This window comes from Hirundo rustica, chromosome 1, assembly GCF_015227805.2.
Source record: "Hirundo rustica isolate bHirRus1 chromosome 1, bHirRus1.pri.v3, whole genome shotgun sequence".
Lineage (NCBI taxonomy): Eukaryota > Metazoa > Chordata > Aves > Passeriformes > Hirundinidae > Hirundo > Hirundo rustica.
Window position 1 is genome coordinate 132,391,285 of NC_053450.1, and position 16,962 is coordinate 132,408,246.

The following is a 16,962-nucleotide window of genomic DNA, read 5'->3' on the forward strand; positions in this document are numbered from 1 at the left end:
AGAGCTCAGCTCTGCCTGGATACAGACTTAAGTAACCTCTGCCTTGGCTATCGTCCAGTGCCTGGTGGCTCTTGCTCTGGTGTCATGGTAGAGGACATGTGTCTGGAATAGCTGGAGCTCTAAGCCCTTTTTATCAGGGACTGCCTCCCTCCATTGGGAGAAGGTGGCAGCAGATCCTGTCCAAATGAACAGCAAGTTGCACTATCTTGTGCTATTTTTTTTACACAGACCTGCCCTTGTTTTCTTTCCTTCTTCGCTGGCCTCTCTGCTCTCCTCCATCAGTCAGGCTCATATCTGCAATGGCTCCTGAAAAGCTGCCTCTCTCTGGCAACACACTCAGAAACCAAGCTGATAAAACCCCTTGGGAATGCTGTGGCTGTTTTGCTTCGCCTCACACCTTGTGTCATGCTTGCCACGGTGCATCGTGCAGGTGAGGAGCCAGTGGTCACTGCATGCTGAGATGGTGCCAGATGTGCTGTGAGAACCTCTGGCCCTGCAGAGATCAAAGCTGTGGTCCAGGGAGAACTTTTGCTACAGCAGCCAGGACCCAGGTATGTGCAGATGTAGCCTTACTAATTCCTGTCCAGAATGTGTAAGTCTGGGCTGGCTGCTTTGCTATAGCATCGACATGGACACATGTGCTGCTGTTAAGAATACCCCCTGTTGTTTAATTTCATATTTTGCTCTTGTAACATAAAACCGAGGAGCCCTCTGAGCAACTGTGTACATTCCATTCTGTAAACGGTTTAAAAGTATATCAAAACATTAATCTTCTTCCAAGCCCCCGTATGCCAGGTTTCTGACTGGAACAGGGTTTAATGGATGACTCATTGCAGATACATTGTATAATGGTGTGATATTCTGATAGCCAGTGATTTACAGCTACAATACTTAACACAGTCATGCTTTGGAAAATATTTTTATTGCTTATTTGTGAAACATATGGATACTTGGAATTTAAGAATATTTTCATAGAATAGTGTTCTAAGAGTCATAAAAAATCCACCATTTTTTAAGGCAGAGCAGTAATCAAACTTGAAGCTACTCCTTTAAAATGGTAAGATAAGAATGTTTGAGAATATATTGTATTGCCTTCAAACTGAATTTGAATAAATCATATCTGGCCTTCATGGCAAGCTGTAATCTCTTTGAGGAGGATCCTTTGCTGCCACGCACTGGAGAGGTTTCCCAGAGGTGAAGAGGAACTAGAATAGTAAGGTCAAATATGTTTATTTCTCTTTAAACAAAGCGTACAGCTGGAGTGATGGCTCATATAGCTGGTTAGGTTTAAAATCCGTAACCTGGGCTGACGTGTCCTCAGCAATTTATTTGAAATGTCAGTGGGGAGCATTTCAATGGATAGTGAGCATTGGAGAAGGGATATATCATTATGCATGATGAGGGGCTTTCCCACACTTGTTTTCCATAGGGCAGGCTCTCTGGAGTTGACAAGGACTGATGTAAAACACCTCCCAACCTGCCAACCTGAGTTCCCTTACCCAGGAAAGCACCCCAGGAATGGGCACACATGGAAATCTGTACAACTTTACTGTGCCAAAACACAGTCAAGCCTTTTGCTCTGACTGAATTACTAGGACAACCTCCTCAAACAATTAGCAGGTTTATTTCATATTAAATTTTGTTACTATAATTGAAAGTGGATTCTGTAGTTTATGTAGTTCAAGAGTTTTGTCTTGACTTGCCCTGATGAGTAGTGGTGGTAATTAACAGTGCAGTTTTCTGTCCATAAGCTGTTAACCAATAACCAAGGAGAGCCTTAACAGAGAAATGACAAGCAGATGTGATGAGAGGCTGCTGGATTAGCTGAGGAGAGCACTATGCCAATTACATTATTGTGCAATTGCCGGGTCCTGCATAGGCAGATGGAACTTTGGGATTCCTTTAGCAGAACTGGAACATTAACAGTGTTTATAAATTGCCATTTGTGCCCTGAAAAACTTCAGAGACACCTTTTCTATCTCTTTCTTGTAAAGGGAGAGTAAATTGTTTTATTTCTCCTCTGGGAAATGTTCCAGAATCCTTTTGAAGTGTTTTTGTTGCATACTGCAGCTGTGGTGATTACAAGAGTTCCATAACTCCCTGCAAGATTTGCAAGTGAGAAGAATATGACTGACTCTATACCTATTGACCACTTTTGCCCCTGAGTAATTAGGCCACAATCTGAAGTCACTGAAGGTTGCTTTTATGAGGAAGGAGAATTACCGATAATGGACATTTTCTTTCTTGGCTGCTGTTCTGCAGATCTGTAAAGAACTTTTCTCGGTTTCTGAGCCCATCAATGCAATGCAAACACATGGTCAGCGGCAGCCTCCTTACTCACAGATTGAGTTTCTAGCCATATTTCATTCTGCCAAAAGTGGTTCAGTCTTGGACATCCTTTCAGAAGCACAAAAGGAGCTGCTTTTTTTAAGTGGTTACCTGACTTTGAGGGCTGGTAAGTTTTCCTGATAATTTTTTTACACTTCTCCTTGCCGTAGCCATCAACAGAACAGTGCAGGACAGTGCAGAACAGTGCTGTCTGTTTCCAGGCTATCAAAAAGTAGAGCATTTGTTTGTTCTTTTGTTCAGGAGATAGGCACACCAACCTGAGCAACGGTTATGGGGCTGCAATGGAAAGGACCTGCTATTTTCTCTCAGCCTGTGCTGCTCATGAATTAAAACCCACTAGCTTCAGTCACCTGCACACCTGCAGACTGAAAAACTCATGACTTTTAACTCCCCTTCAGAGTGTCAAGGCGCTGCAATAATCTTTCCTGGATTTAACTGTGTTGCATATTGTACAAGACACGACAGGGACAGAGCTGCTGCCTCAAAGAACTTAAAACTTTTGTGTTTTCAGCAGAAAGTAAACTCCCTACACATGTTTTTTATCTCAAAGTCAACAGTCATAAAATCCTAGAATCATGGAGCTGTTTGGTTGGAAGGACCTTAAAGATCATCTAATTCCAGCAACCCTGCCATGGGCAGAGACGTCTTCCCTTAGACCAGGTTACTCAGAGCCCCACCCAATGTGGTCTTGAACACTTCCAGGTATAAGGAGTCTACAACCTCTCTGGGCAACCTGTTCCAGTGCCTCACCACCCTTATAGTAAAAATATCCATCTTTATAAATTATAGATATCAGTCTTTATAGATTATAGTAAAGATTCATAAATTATAGTAAAGAAAGCAATCAGTTATCAAGCATTGAACAGGTGGAAGATTTGTTTCTGTATCATCTTGCAGTTTTATTTTACTTGTTTCTGTAAGAATAAACACTGTATAAAAGTTATTATTTTTGCAGTTTTCTCAATTAAAATTAATATACACCAAGGTGTTGTTTTCATTTGTCATTTTTTTTATTTTTACCAATCCAACTCTTATCAGTAAAAGGTTCTCTGTTACCCAAAATTTTCTTTTACTTGCTCTGACCAAATAAAAAGTTTCTGTATCGTAGAAAAATATTTCCATTGCATCACATAGCCACAGCTGAAACGCACTGCATTTGTTACCTCATCCAAAGCACACTGATTTTTTTTCCCTTCAAATAATTTAACATCTTATCTCAATGCATTGTTGTGCTTAAACTCCTTATAATAACTTTTTCAGATAAATTCTCAAACTAATGTTACGTATGAAAGTACGAATCATAACAATCCTTAATGCTTTGCCAAGGGTTTTCTTACTCCTCTAACTTATTACATCAGAAGTGATTACATTCCTTAAGAGTCATGTGTTGTCTGCATGTCCGTTGTTCTAAACGGTAAGTAAAAATTTCATTTTTGAAGCCACAAGTCATGGTTCAAATGGACACTACATGAAATAAAGAAATGTTGGGAAATTAAGCAAATGGAGTTTAGCTCTGCAGCTGTCAGAGAATGTTTTTCTATGTGTGCATTTGTTTGAGCTACAGATACGAGTGTCAGCAAAGACTGACTTGGTTCTAGTGGAAGGTACATTCAGTCAGTCTCTGCTCAGAGGGCTGGTGAGCAGCACATACAGCTGGCAAAGGGGAGCTGGCAAAGCAAGGATCCTCCATAGTCACCTTCCTTTCAGGCTGGGCAGTATGAAACAGGGAAAGAATTAAGTCCAAATGACAGATTTGAGAAGTACCATTGATTTTACTGCAGAACTCGTCATCTGTGCTCCTCTCCACCTGCCAAGCTGAAGGCAAAGTTGTTTCTAGAGCCCAGGTGACTGGATGGGATGCTGGGACAACTTGGCCCCGGCAAGAGCAGGACCAGCCTGTGTGCAACATGCAGGCACCCCGACTCGTTCCCACTAAAGCCATGAGGAAAATGATGCCTTGAGCCCTCAGGTGACCCCTCTGACCGGCAGCTCCTCCTTGGAGACCTCTACAAGGGGACACAATGCTGGCCTAGTCCAAACCTCAGACTCAGAAGAGTGCTCTGGTGGCTCAGGAGGTTTGTTTACATTTTAGAGGGTTGGGTGGCTGGCTCATGCCGGGGATGGTGCCACCTGAATCTGTGTGCCAATTAAGGCATGCCTTGCAGGGATGAGTGATCCATAAGGAGAGAAGGGAGAAAGGTTAGCCACCAGCAGGGAGTCTGTGTTGAGTGTGGGCTAGGAAACAAGGCAATAAACTTATTGACCCAGACCTGTGAAAAACAACCCAGGAATGATATACGAGCTTTAATGAACACTTTTGCCCACAGAAAAATGAACAAATACATCTTCCCTTATGATTTGTTTTGGTGGTTGTAGCGGTGGTTGGTTGGGTCGGGTTGGATTCAGTATGCAACCCTTTTTGGACATACTTTTAAGAATTGTTCAACAGTCCGTTCTGTCCTGCATGGTGAGAAGAAAACATGAATTACTAGAAAATAAAAATCAGTTCTATCTTGTCAGAATCCTATATTCTAACCTACCAATAAACCTATATTTTCATGAACACCAACCTGCATTGCCAATATTAAAACAGAATTAAATACACGTTTGGGCAATTGGGAATGTTCTTTCAGCAACAGAAGGTGGTGGACTGGATGACCAAGATTTTCAGATCCAGAGGGGCAGTCCAGACAAATGCAAAATATTCTGTGCCCTACCTGCTGAACTGCAATAATGTCTGTTGAAAGAAACAAGTGAATCCTAATGACATCTTGTACAGCCCAGGTAGTCAGCTTGGAAAACATCTGCAGAAGTTAAGGGAAAGAAGTGTTCTCCTGCGGCCACAGATGGTGACTGTTACTTTGTTATCACGGCTATGTCCTTAGAGTTCCAGGTAGCATGTGGAGCTCCCCAGAAGCAGTGGGTCTCTGTCAGCACAGCAATGCCTGCCCACTCCTGCTGGCCCTCCTGTGTTACGGTGACAGTGACACCCAAGTGGAGGACCTCATTGCCCTCCCTAAGAAAGCAAATGGACATGAGGAAGAGGAGCAGCATTGTCCCTCACCAGCTGGCACTCCAGTAGTAGACATCCTCCACCATCTGCCCACTGCTTCCCAGAAATTTGTAGCTACAATCCCTTGTAAAGTTCTATGTCAGCAACCTCATCTGAATTATGCATGGGAACCACTTCACCAGCTCCATTTATCTCCAGGTGTCAATGTTTTTTTCATCAAAATAGAGCAAAGCCATTACCTCACAAAATGACAAAGTATCCCTGGTACTCTACAAAAGAGAATCCCTGCTGCCACTAAAAATTGCACTTTCCAAAAGAATTCGTTCATAGCTGGGGGCTGTTTAAAGCATAAATAACTCTGCCTTATAAGAGAGACCCGAATAAAAACTTAGAAAAGTTTGATCAAAAGGAAGCCACCCAAATTGGAGCTCAATGTTACTGTCTTTTTCACAACCATCCTTTGACCCCTAGAACAAGTTGTTTGTTTCAGTTCGGCATTACTGAGTTTTGAAGGAAAAATTTTATTTTGTCATACTTTTTGGACTGCTTTTATCATAATCCTGCTTTGTGAGGGCTTTAATTTAATTCATTTTATTCATTTAATTTAATTCATTTAGTTAATCTCATTTATAAAAGTTTAAAATCCCTCTCACTGATAGGTGCTGAAAAAAAAATCCAAAAAACCAGAAAGAGCTGGTGAATTTTTGTTCCTCTTTGCTTTATTATAGCCTTGCAGTAACATTTGTCTTTGCCTACTCAAATGCAAAATGCTGGTCAAGTGTGTGACTTTCTCTCATTTATCTAACAGGTAAGCTGCAAAGTGCTGCAATTCTTTCATCAGTACATGCTGGGCTGCAACTACTTCTGGATGCTTTGCGAAGGCATTTATCTTCACACGCTGATCGTGGTGGCAGTGTTTGCCGAAGAACAGCGTTTGCACTGGTATTACCTCTTGGGCTGGGGTATGTATGGTACCATTTGTAGAAAGATGGTCACTATGTCAAGATTTTTGAATTCTTCTAGCACTTATGTACCACTTATGATCTAGTTCATATCATTAGATCATAGCTTCAGACTGAGTTCTTGGACCCTAAATTTGAGTGCATATAATTACATGGGTTTAGAAACTTACAAAAAACAATGCAAAAAAGTATTTTTTATTTGCTGCATCTTGGGATTTGCAGAAGGAAATGTCTGAGCTCTGTTAAGAAAAGCTATTGGAGAAAATATATTTTTATTCAAGTATATCTCTTTTCCAGAAAAAAAAGTTGTTTAGTTTTTCACATATATGCAAAAACGTGAATGTGCGACAGTACTTATAAAGTATAATTTTCCTGGAATCAAGAGGAAAGATCAGTATCTGAGCCTCACAAAGTGAACAAACACAGCATACAAAAAGAGGAACCAGAATTTCTCTGGAAGTGAATCCAGTATCAGCTATATTTTAGCATATGTTGTTTTAAAGGAAAAAAAAAATGATTTTACCTACTAAATAGATAGTGGGTTTGCTGTCAGGACTGGTTTTGTCAAACAGCATGTGGTCACATGCATGTTCCCCAAAGAACCATGATTAGGTCTGGTTCTTCATCTCCAAATATGCAATCTCTTCTGGTTTTGCTTAGGGTCCCCGTTGCCTTTTTAAGGGGAAGCAGCAGATATTTTTTCTTTGGACTATCTGGTCCAATAAAAGATTGTATAAATACAATCAGTAAATTACAATGAAGTATCTTTTACATTTAAATCACTATTTTAAATCCAGTCCACATCAGTGTTGACAGAAAATCAATATCAAGAGCTTTTTTTCCAATTTGGCAACCGTGAACCTGTGGCCTCATTCCAATTTCTGGTAAGGCAGTTCCCCTGTCTTGAAACCACTGGTGCAGCAAAGCAGCAAACGATGGACCTTTGTCCATTGTCCCACTGCACACAGGGATGGTCCTGCAATCTCTGTCTGAAGCAGATACAAATTATTTTTGTATCTATATTTGCCATCCTCTTTGGTGAAGTTGGACTTTTTCAAGATTATTGCATTTACAGCAGAAAAATTGAAAAATAGCTCTATTGCTTAAACCAGTAAAATTAGGAATTTTTAGATGAAAATAATGGATAATTAGATAACTAGGTAATTAGATCCGAGAAAAATTACCTAGTTCTATATGTTCTGAAGAAATTTAAAGCATTCTCTTCAAACACAAGTTAGACATCCAATATTTGATCCCAAATAAGCAATAACAGCAAAGTTATCCCCTATATGGATTTTCATTTTAAAGTCTGGTCATTTACTTTCCTGTTATGATACAAATCTTAGTGCTCTCAGAATACCTACATGAGATACCAAGAAAATTCACATGATTTTCTAGTTCATATAGTTTGTAGTGCCAGATAGCAGTCTCCAGACAGGGAATAATTTGTCTTTGGTGGGTTTTGTTTGTTTGTTGGGCTTTTCTTAATGAGAACATCAGCATGCACACTTTTTTCTTATGAGAATGGCATCTTTTCTAAGATGAGAGGCACTTGTAATGCTTTTGGAATTAAAAGTATGTGAAACATTATCAGCTCTCAAATGAAGACTACCTTCCCCTGAAGAACCCTAAATCAAGTTAGAGTTTCTGGACTTTGCCAATCCAAATAGCTGAGTCCTCTTGGAGCAAGCAGCTGTGCTATCACAAAAATCTCATAGCTCAGAATATTTGAATATAAAAAGTCTCACAGGGCTGTGAAACAGCAACACATTGTGACAAGTCATTTTAAACATTTGCTTCCAGACAAAGCTTTTTCATGTCTTGCAGAACAAGGCTTCCCAAAATACTGTCATTCCATATCCAATTATGCAAGAGGAATATGATCATGGACATTTTTTTTTTTTCCCCCTGGTGACATTCAATTTAGGCAGTGCAATGTAATGCACCTGTGACATCCAGCCTGCAATGAAAGCCAGCTGTAGTAGAGCTGAGAATGATACCAGCAGCATGGTGAGGAATTCAGTGAAGTTACCTGATAAGATACACATCAGTATCTGCAGAGCTGCGCAAAAAATAAAGAGGGTAGTGGCTGTGGTAATAGGGCACTGATATCTTGAGAAGGAAAAAGTTATTAAAAATGAACATAAGTCTTGATAAGTCTTGACAATGTGTCTGCAGCTTTTTATTATGAAACTAGATTAATACTTCCACATTAAAAAAAATTAAAAAAAGTAATGATTAGTACCTCCTAACTAAAGTAGAATTATTATTCATAGCAAAATTGTCTGATTACGACAAACTGGTGACCTCTTAAGTTTCCATGAATCATTGTAATTCCACTGATTCTGGAAGGAGTAGTAACACAGCCTAACTTTAAATGTCCATCTATGTTAATCAATGGACAGAAATACGTTCCTCCAAAGGGCAATACAGAGGAACCAGAGCAGGCTGTGCTCTGAATTACAATTCAAGAGATCAAGGCAAATGTCTAAGAAGAAGTTACTCATTATTCATTGCTATTGTTAATCCCTATGCAAGGAGATCTGGCCTACTTTATTTGGAAAAACCACTAATGACATTTTTTAAATAACTTTTTAAGAAAAATAAAAATCTGAGCAAATATAAAAGCATCTACAAAAGGGTTTGAGGTGATTGAATGGAATCTGACATGGGCAGATGTATTTCAAGGCTGATGCCATCAGTTGACCCCTTCTCTGGAACCTGCTGCTGGGGATGTCACTTCTTATTTGTTATTGTTTCACTGGGTCAGGAAATCACCATTAGGCAGGACAGGAAAACGGTATTGACTCTGTGCAACAGTACAGTTCACTCTGGCTGCTTCAGACAGCTTCCCCCACATAAAAGTGAAAAGGGAATCTTTTATTTGTACAGTGCTGAAACTGAATGCCTTCCAAATTGTACTGGGAGTACTGACCTAATTGCCAGTTTGTGCTGTAAAGGACCTGGCATGATCTAAAGGGATATGTCCTATCTGTCCCTGGGATGGCTGGGGACCTTCTCTACATTATTCACTGCTTACCACGTGTCAGTGGGACTCTGTAGTGATACCTGTAACCACGACCCCACAGTCTTTGATGCTCCACTTCTCCATAACTCTCTGCTTTTTGGCACTTTACAAGAGCAACATTTAGCCCTAGAAGAGCCCATCCAGCCTGCAGCTGGAAATCTGAGCTTAAGAGAGTCATGAGCTTCTTAGCCTGTGGCCAGCTAATGTAGACTTTCCACTGCATTCTTTAGATTTGCTTTTGAGTTTGTTGAGCTAAATATCCTAGGCTAATGCATTTCGCAGAAGAAAAAAGCTCTTTTTACATCACGTGGCATGTTTTACTTGCAATACTCCAGGTCACAGTTTTCAGCTGAAGAAGTTTTGCTGTTATAGAAAAGCCCCTTAAAAACTGCATTTCAAACTGTCAACAAAACTGGCCCAGACTTGCTCCATTTCCCAATCAAAACTATTTTCTCAAGCTGTCAATCCCATGAGTTCACCCTGAGGTCATAAGCTCCTTTCTTTTTATTCTGAGATTTTTATTGTTTTGCTGTGCATCATCACCTAAAAAGGGAATCCTGCAGCCAGAGGCCAAGGCATCACTTTCTAAAAACATAAAGGAGAAGGCAATCCAGTTTGTTCTCCCACAGCTACGTTGTCCTCCCAAGGTAAATTGCAATAAGAACTCTCTCTTTTTTTGGCAATAGAGTAATTAACTATTGCTTAAAGATACCTGTAAACATAAGAGTGTCCTATATTTGGACAGGTATCTTTGGACCTTATTCTCACTCCATACAATATGGCTAAGGATCCTCCATATCTTCTAAATACTTTTATGAAACCACTAACGTGAAACAAACAGGGGCTGTGTTCTTTTAATCTCCCTTTGATTAATCACGGTATTGATAGGATATTTTCACACATTTTCATATATAATTAAAGAATATCCAAAGCTCGGAAGAAAGGTCTGTGTTTCACGTAGAACAGGCAGCAGCAGCACCAAAGGTGTGCACCAAGCTCTCTGCACAGGACAGACAAGGCAGCAGATCATGTCCAGCTGTCTCTATGTGTCTGTATGTACAAACTGGGGTCAGCACTGTGCTGCAGGCTCCCCAGTTCCAGCTTTCTAGCCCATCAGAGAGGGATATGACATTTAAGCAAGCTGAAGAGAAAGGAAAAGGAGTGGACCACACTGTTACTCTCAGCATCAGGCTGGAAATATGAACCTGAGCTTTCCGCTTTGTTAAGCGTGGCATGTTGCCAAGCCTAGTGCAAATCTGCTCCCATCAGCTCCCCGTCAAAGCTTCCTCTGAGGTGTCACAAATAAGTCAGGATATTTGGATTTATGGTATTCGCAGCTCTTCTCCCTGTTGAGATAAAGCTGCATGGAGTGGGCTTGGCTGCAGAGACGCTGAGAACCTACAGAAGATATCACAAATTCCCATCCCCCAAAAGCCTCCTGGCTCCAAACACTTTCTCATGTCATTGGCTCCAAAAGAGAAACTCTGCACTCTGTGTCTTATTGCTCCATAATCTGGCATGCAAGTCATTGTGCCTCTCTCTTGCTCAACAGTTATTTACATGATTTTAACAAGTGTCCCTGGTTTCCTAAGGGAGACTCCTCTGAGAACAGAATGATCCCTACATCCTTCCCACACTGCCTGCTCACACCCTTCCCTGCAAAAGCCGTGGCAGTGCAGGGGACCCTGGCAGCAGCTTTGAGACACCCCAGGAGAGCATAGTCTTCAGGTTTTGCATCTCCTTTTGGCCTGCCTTGAATGTAAATCCCTTTTGCATCTCATCATTGAGGTGTTGCCAGGATCTGGGTGTGATGGAATAAGTTCTTTCCTGAAAGATGTGATTTCACATCCACATGTTTTGTGAACAAGAGACTTACTAGTGTGGGACACACGTGAAATTCAATCTAAAAAATACCAAGACTGATCTATAACTTTAATCATTTCAGGTTTCCCTTTAGTGCCAGCATCCATTCATGCAGTTGCAAGGGCCAGATACTTCAATGACAAGTGAGTAGCATGTCTGTTTTTGAAGAAACTTTGCATTATTTAACTGCAGCAAATTTTATTCAAGTTAATAACAAATGTCAATGCTGTATTTCTCCTCCAGCTGTTGGATGAGTGTTGACACACACTTGCTTTATATTGTTCATGGACCTGTAATGGCAGCTTTATTGGTAAGAATATTGTTTGCTACCAACAATATATCAGTATAATAATAATTTTAGAAATGCTGTTAACCTAAACAAAATAGAAGCCTCTGTACTATAAATATTTTGGTTAAAATATTTAAGTAACTAGAGGTTTTCTCTACTCAGTGCAACAAAGAAAAGGCTCAAAACACTTCTTTTCCTGTGGGACAAATACACTGCATTTATGTGACATCAATTATTTAATTGTGCCTTAGCTGGGGTGAGCTGGTTGCTCAGCATGGGTTTTGCTGGTCACTGAGCTGGTATAGTCCAAATGTAGGGAGCTGAAAGAGTTCCAGGGGAAGAACTGGACTGGGCTGTCGGAGTAGGAGGACAAGATCCAAAGTGCAGCTTGGCAATGTGCATACATACAACATCTGGTATGCCAGTCGTGCAGTTGGGCATGGTAACCCTGACCTTCCTGACAGGTGCAGAAAGGGTTTCATTCAACCCAAGCCCCAAGCTCATCTCATTGTGCCACCCAAGATGCACTTTCATCTTTTTATCTGCCTCCTACAAGGTGCCTTGCAAACACCTTCGTGGACGTATCTGCAATAATTGCTTCAAACAATAGTGCAGTGAGTATTGGGAACACCTCTAAATAAACAACTTTTCATGTAAGAGCTGAAAAAAAACCCAAAAAAACCTTCTACTCTTTCTGGAGAAGCAGTCTTTAACATCAGCTGTGTGAAATAGCCCATCCTTCCCTGCCTTACAGGAAGCCTTCTTGTCCCAAAGAATCACATTTATTGTGAGTTTATTGGTTCAATCTTGACTTTATCTCCTATTGTAATACCAATTGCCATCTGAGAGAGGTCATTTAACCTTTATTTTTGTCATTGTGATCCCAGTCTGTGTATTTTGGCCACAAAGAAAAAAGAAACAACTATTATGAAAAAAGAGAAATCTTCCACTGTTTTCAAAATAAGACGTTATAATTTCTGTATTGTGCTTATGTCATTTCCAGTCTTATTTTTCTTATGAAGATGTCAATGTCTACAGTATGTTCTACTTGATTTGCGACAAAAAAAATCCCATAGTGGCAGAATAATTCAGAAGAGTTGAGGATTTTTAACTGTAAAGTCTTTCTTTGACTTTTCACAGTTTCTTTCAGAAAATCTAGGAGTGAAGGTTAAGCAGGGTGAGTGAAGTCAGAATAGGATGGAGTGGAGAATAAGGTTTAGATTTAATGTTGAATGGGACCTCAGAAGTAATTTATTATTCCTCTTTTCTAGTAAAGCACAAATGTAGAACAGTTGAAAGGTCTTCCAGTGTAGTTTAGAAGAGATGAAATGTTCTATCAGAGCTTGCTGATTCACTGTTCTTGGGGAAAAAAAAAAAAAAAAAAAAAAAAAAAAAAAAAAAAAAAAAAAAAAAAAAAAAACACCACAAACCAACCTGAAATTTCTGGTATATAGATGTGATTTGAGCTCCTGAAATATTTATGGAAATTATACAACTTACATACTAATTTCAAAAAATCATCAGGAAAAAGAAAGTTTATTAAAGTTCCAAAGTGTCAGTGCCTGATTTTACTGTAGCAGAGTACAAAAGAGTGATCTGGGTACCCTGGAGACCAAGACCCTGTGATGCCAGGGATGTCCACAGGGTAACCACTGAGCTCATTATCAGCCTGAGTCTGCCCTCCCTCCTCCTGCAGGCTCTCAGCACACCCCACAAGGAGCTCTCTGTGAAGCCAGAGTCAAGGGCAGGTCACTCTGTGCTGAAATCAGGTTTCCAGAAATAACTGAGGAGAGGAGATGCTGAACTACTTGGTATCATTGATCATAAGAGTCAGGGGCAAAATTTTCTGGTGTCTGGCATTTCTGCCTGAGACAGCAACTGTTACCTGTTCCCTGTGGGTAGGGTACCACAGGGTCCCTTGCAGTCTGGTGGAGGCAAGGGGTGGCCAAGGTTTTCCTCAAGAGCAGCCTTACACCCCTGCTCACAGTCAAGCCTGAAGCATTAGGCCATGGAGCATATTCCTTATGGAAATTGTGTGCTCCCATAGGTTCCATGTGCCCAGGGACATGCTGGAGTTTGTCTCACCTGGCAAGATAGCTTGGCAACTGTCAGACTCAGGACAGAGACATGGTTATTTCTAGGGGACAATTTTTCCATCCCATTTAAACTTCCGAAAAATAATATTTAGTGTTCCCTGGAAACCCTGAATTTGCTTACATCAGTGTCGAAACATCCAGTGTATCCTAGAACTGACTGCTGCCTGCCTGAAGCATGCATTCAGGCTCCGAAGTATACAGAGCTGCTTAACAGACCTTTCCTGAAAAAATTCAAGATACTTTCCAAGACCTGACTGGCAAGGAGCTGCCCATTATGAGATACAATAAAGCTAGAAAGCTACACTTTATTGCCATTTAAATGCTTTCTATTTTTATTTTGAATGTCTGTTTAAATTGAATGTTTTCACCTACAATAACTTTGTTTTTGCAGGTCAATTTTTTCTTTTTGCTTAACATTGTCCGAGTTTTGGTGACAAAGCTGAGAGATACCCACCGTGCTGAATCCAACATGTATATGAAAGCTGTCAGAGCCACTTTAATCCTGGTGCCCTTACTAGGAATTCAGTTTGTTATTATTCCCTGGAGACCAGAAAACCGACTTGCTGGCGAAATATATGATTACATCATGCATATACTAATGCATTACCAGGTATGTAGCACCTTCAGTGTAGTTGAATTTTTTGGAGTTAAACTAATTTACTCAAAGATACTGTTGCCAGGGGGTTTGCCCTGAAGCTGAAAATAACTGGGTTTTCAGTTCTTTTCCAACCATTTCATCAGTATTGGATTATCTGCATTTACACAAGCAGCCCCACTGTGTAAAGAACAGAGACAAGATAAGGGAAACAATGTAATAAGTCACCAAAATTAGCAGTTTACACTATTTCAAAACTATGGAGAGAAAACTAAGTTCACAGAGGGCTTTTATGTTGCAGCACAACTTCTGCTGAAGCGCTCAAATTGGCTGAAACTAGTGCTGTGACCGTAGTATTAAAATAAGCAGTGTTTGCAAAATGTTGTTCAGAGGGAATGCCAATACACAAAAGAAAAACCAGATACAACTAAGCTTCATTTGGGAGTTAGAATCGTATTATTAGGCAGTTTAAATTATCAGACTGACATTTTGATTTCAAAAATACTTTGAGAATTCAACATTGTTTAGTTTAGTAAGTCTAGTTTATTTTCTTTTGAAAACAAAACAAGCCAAACCAAAATGAATTTAAATGCTGGGTTATCTGTTGACTGGCAGGAATATAACCAGTCCTATATTGAATAGGAAATTCTGTTTTTCAATGCATTTTGTGAGTAGTGGTCAACATGAGTGAATATGGTGATCTACTTCTTGCTTCCATTCACGTGGAATGTAAACGAAGAAATTATTTTAATGTTTTAATAAGAAAACAGCTTAAAAATCAATAGTGCTTTTTCCTTGAATGATATGATAAATGAGACTACCAAAATCTATGCATCCTGTCAGATTATATATACTGCTTATCGTCCCTATCCCTTCAAAACTGTGCTCCTGCTGCTGCATGGATAGAATAACTGAAGTTATAGGTCTGCTTTTGAAGTGTTTGACAACTTATATTACAGTTCTGCTTAAAAGGAATGACAGCCTTGTTTCTTCTATTGTTGCCTGGATTGTTACTTTTTCATTTACAAGAGCTATAAAGGAATATCTCCAAGTTAGTTTTTTGGTGACAAATTAATTGATTACAATTCTAACAAGTTGGGATAAGACAGTGTTACAATAATCACTTTACTCTTAAAATATGTTTTAAATCCTGTGCAGTTGTTGGAGAATTGCAAAACCAATTATAATTGTCTTAATTAAAAATTCTAGTTGTGATCCTTATGCAATGGAAAGTCACCAAACTGAGGTTAAAATGGAGGTTGCACTGATGAAGGGGGTTGGGTGAGGGAGGGATCCAAGGCAGGAAAGTTTCATCCCTGATGGGTTCCTTCTGCTCACACAGAAGAACTCTTGCCACCACTGCTGTACAATTTCAATGTGCTTCCTGCTAGCATTTACCCTTTTGGAAGGACTGTGCTGTTGTCCTGCTGGCTGCAGCTGACTGCAATCTTCCCTTTTCCGTTTAGACTGGACTTTTAATTGTAACCTGAAATAAACATTCTTAATCCTTTCCCTAACATTTCTTGTATGCACATTTAAGATCGATCGCCAGCTGTATAATCACTCCTCTGGTGCTCATTTTCTTCTAGGGCTGGTTCTGTAACTAGCAGATACTCTATTAGTTTGTGTAATGGCTGTGTTTCCCTGCTAGCTATTGCCCTCCCATGACCCACAGCACAGCCAGCCTGTGCAGACACCAGCAAGGGTTTGTGGGGTTTTGCACCTCATGGCATGTCAGTCAAATACAAACGGGCATCCTGGGAAATATCACCAATCTTATTTTGGTGCAAAATGTTATGCATTCTTCATTTCTGCACCGATTAAATGAGAAAATTTTCAAGAACGAAAAGAGAGACAGATTTTCACAGTATATGACTTCCTAAGGTGAACATGATGGATTGATGTGTTAGCTATGTAATTCCTGTACATAGAAATGGTGCAAACAAGCACTGCAGTCTATTGTAAAACTCAGAGGACTGAAGATAAGAAATAATTTGTTCACAAAACCCCCATGTAATGCTATTTCTTTCAGAGAATGGTTTTCCTGGTTGAAAAACAATACACTAGTATTTTATTTTATTTTATTTTATTTTATTTTATTTTAATTTTATTTTATTTATCAACAAGGTAGGTTTCCTCTGCCGAAGTCACTTCTTAATAGCAGCAGAGGTCTGGTTTTGGTCTATCCCACTCATTTTGTGGTGGTATCATCAATGCTCACCATTTTAAGCAGAAGTGGTTTTTCAAATATGGCTCTATGAACAATTCACAAACACTGAATGTCTACTGCATGTGTCTTTCACACAATAGACCAGATTCTTCTTAACAGATCTGAAGAACAGACACACAAATGATAAAAAGATGGAAGGCTGGCTTTCATGTTGAAAATGGGAATGCACATACTTTTCCAGACCAGCTAGCCAACTACCCTTTAATCCTCTAAATGTAGAGGTTCATATCTCTTCTTGCCATCACCAATATGAGCTCTTTAGTCTCCAGAATGCTGAAATGAAAAGTACACCAGGCAAGAGAAAGATATTTCACCCGTTTTGTTGTGGTTTAACCCCAGACAGCGACTCAGCCCCACAGAGCCCCTCACTCGGTCCCTGCACTGCCATGGAGGAGAGAATTAGAAGGGTAGAAGTGAAAACAGGGAAAACTCACGGGTTGAAATAAAGATGGTTCAGTAGATAAAGCAAAAGCCACATATGCAAGCAAAGCAAAATACAAAATTGATTCTCACCTCACTGCCAGGGAGTTGTTGAGC

At 40.0% G+C, this 16,962-nt stretch overlaps 1 protein-coding gene across 1 annotated transcript in view; it reads left to right on the forward strand.

Annotated features, from left to right (window-relative positions):
- Positions 1–367: 367 nt before the first annotated feature.
- Positions 368–16,962, forward strand: part of CALCR (calcitonin receptor) — a 30,976-nt gene continuing 14,381 nt past the window's right edge. Inside the window, exons 1-5 of the mRNA XM_040069540.2 lie at positions 368–430; positions 6,171–6,324; positions 11,298–11,358; positions 11,459–11,525; positions 13,992–14,210. Coding sequence (XP_039925474.1) covers positions 368–430; positions 6,171–6,324; positions 11,298–11,358; positions 11,459–11,525; positions 13,992–14,210 — 564 coding nt within the window. The remainder of the gene's footprint in view (positions 431–6,170; positions 6,325–11,297; positions 11,359–11,458; positions 11,526–13,991; positions 14,211–16,962) is intronic.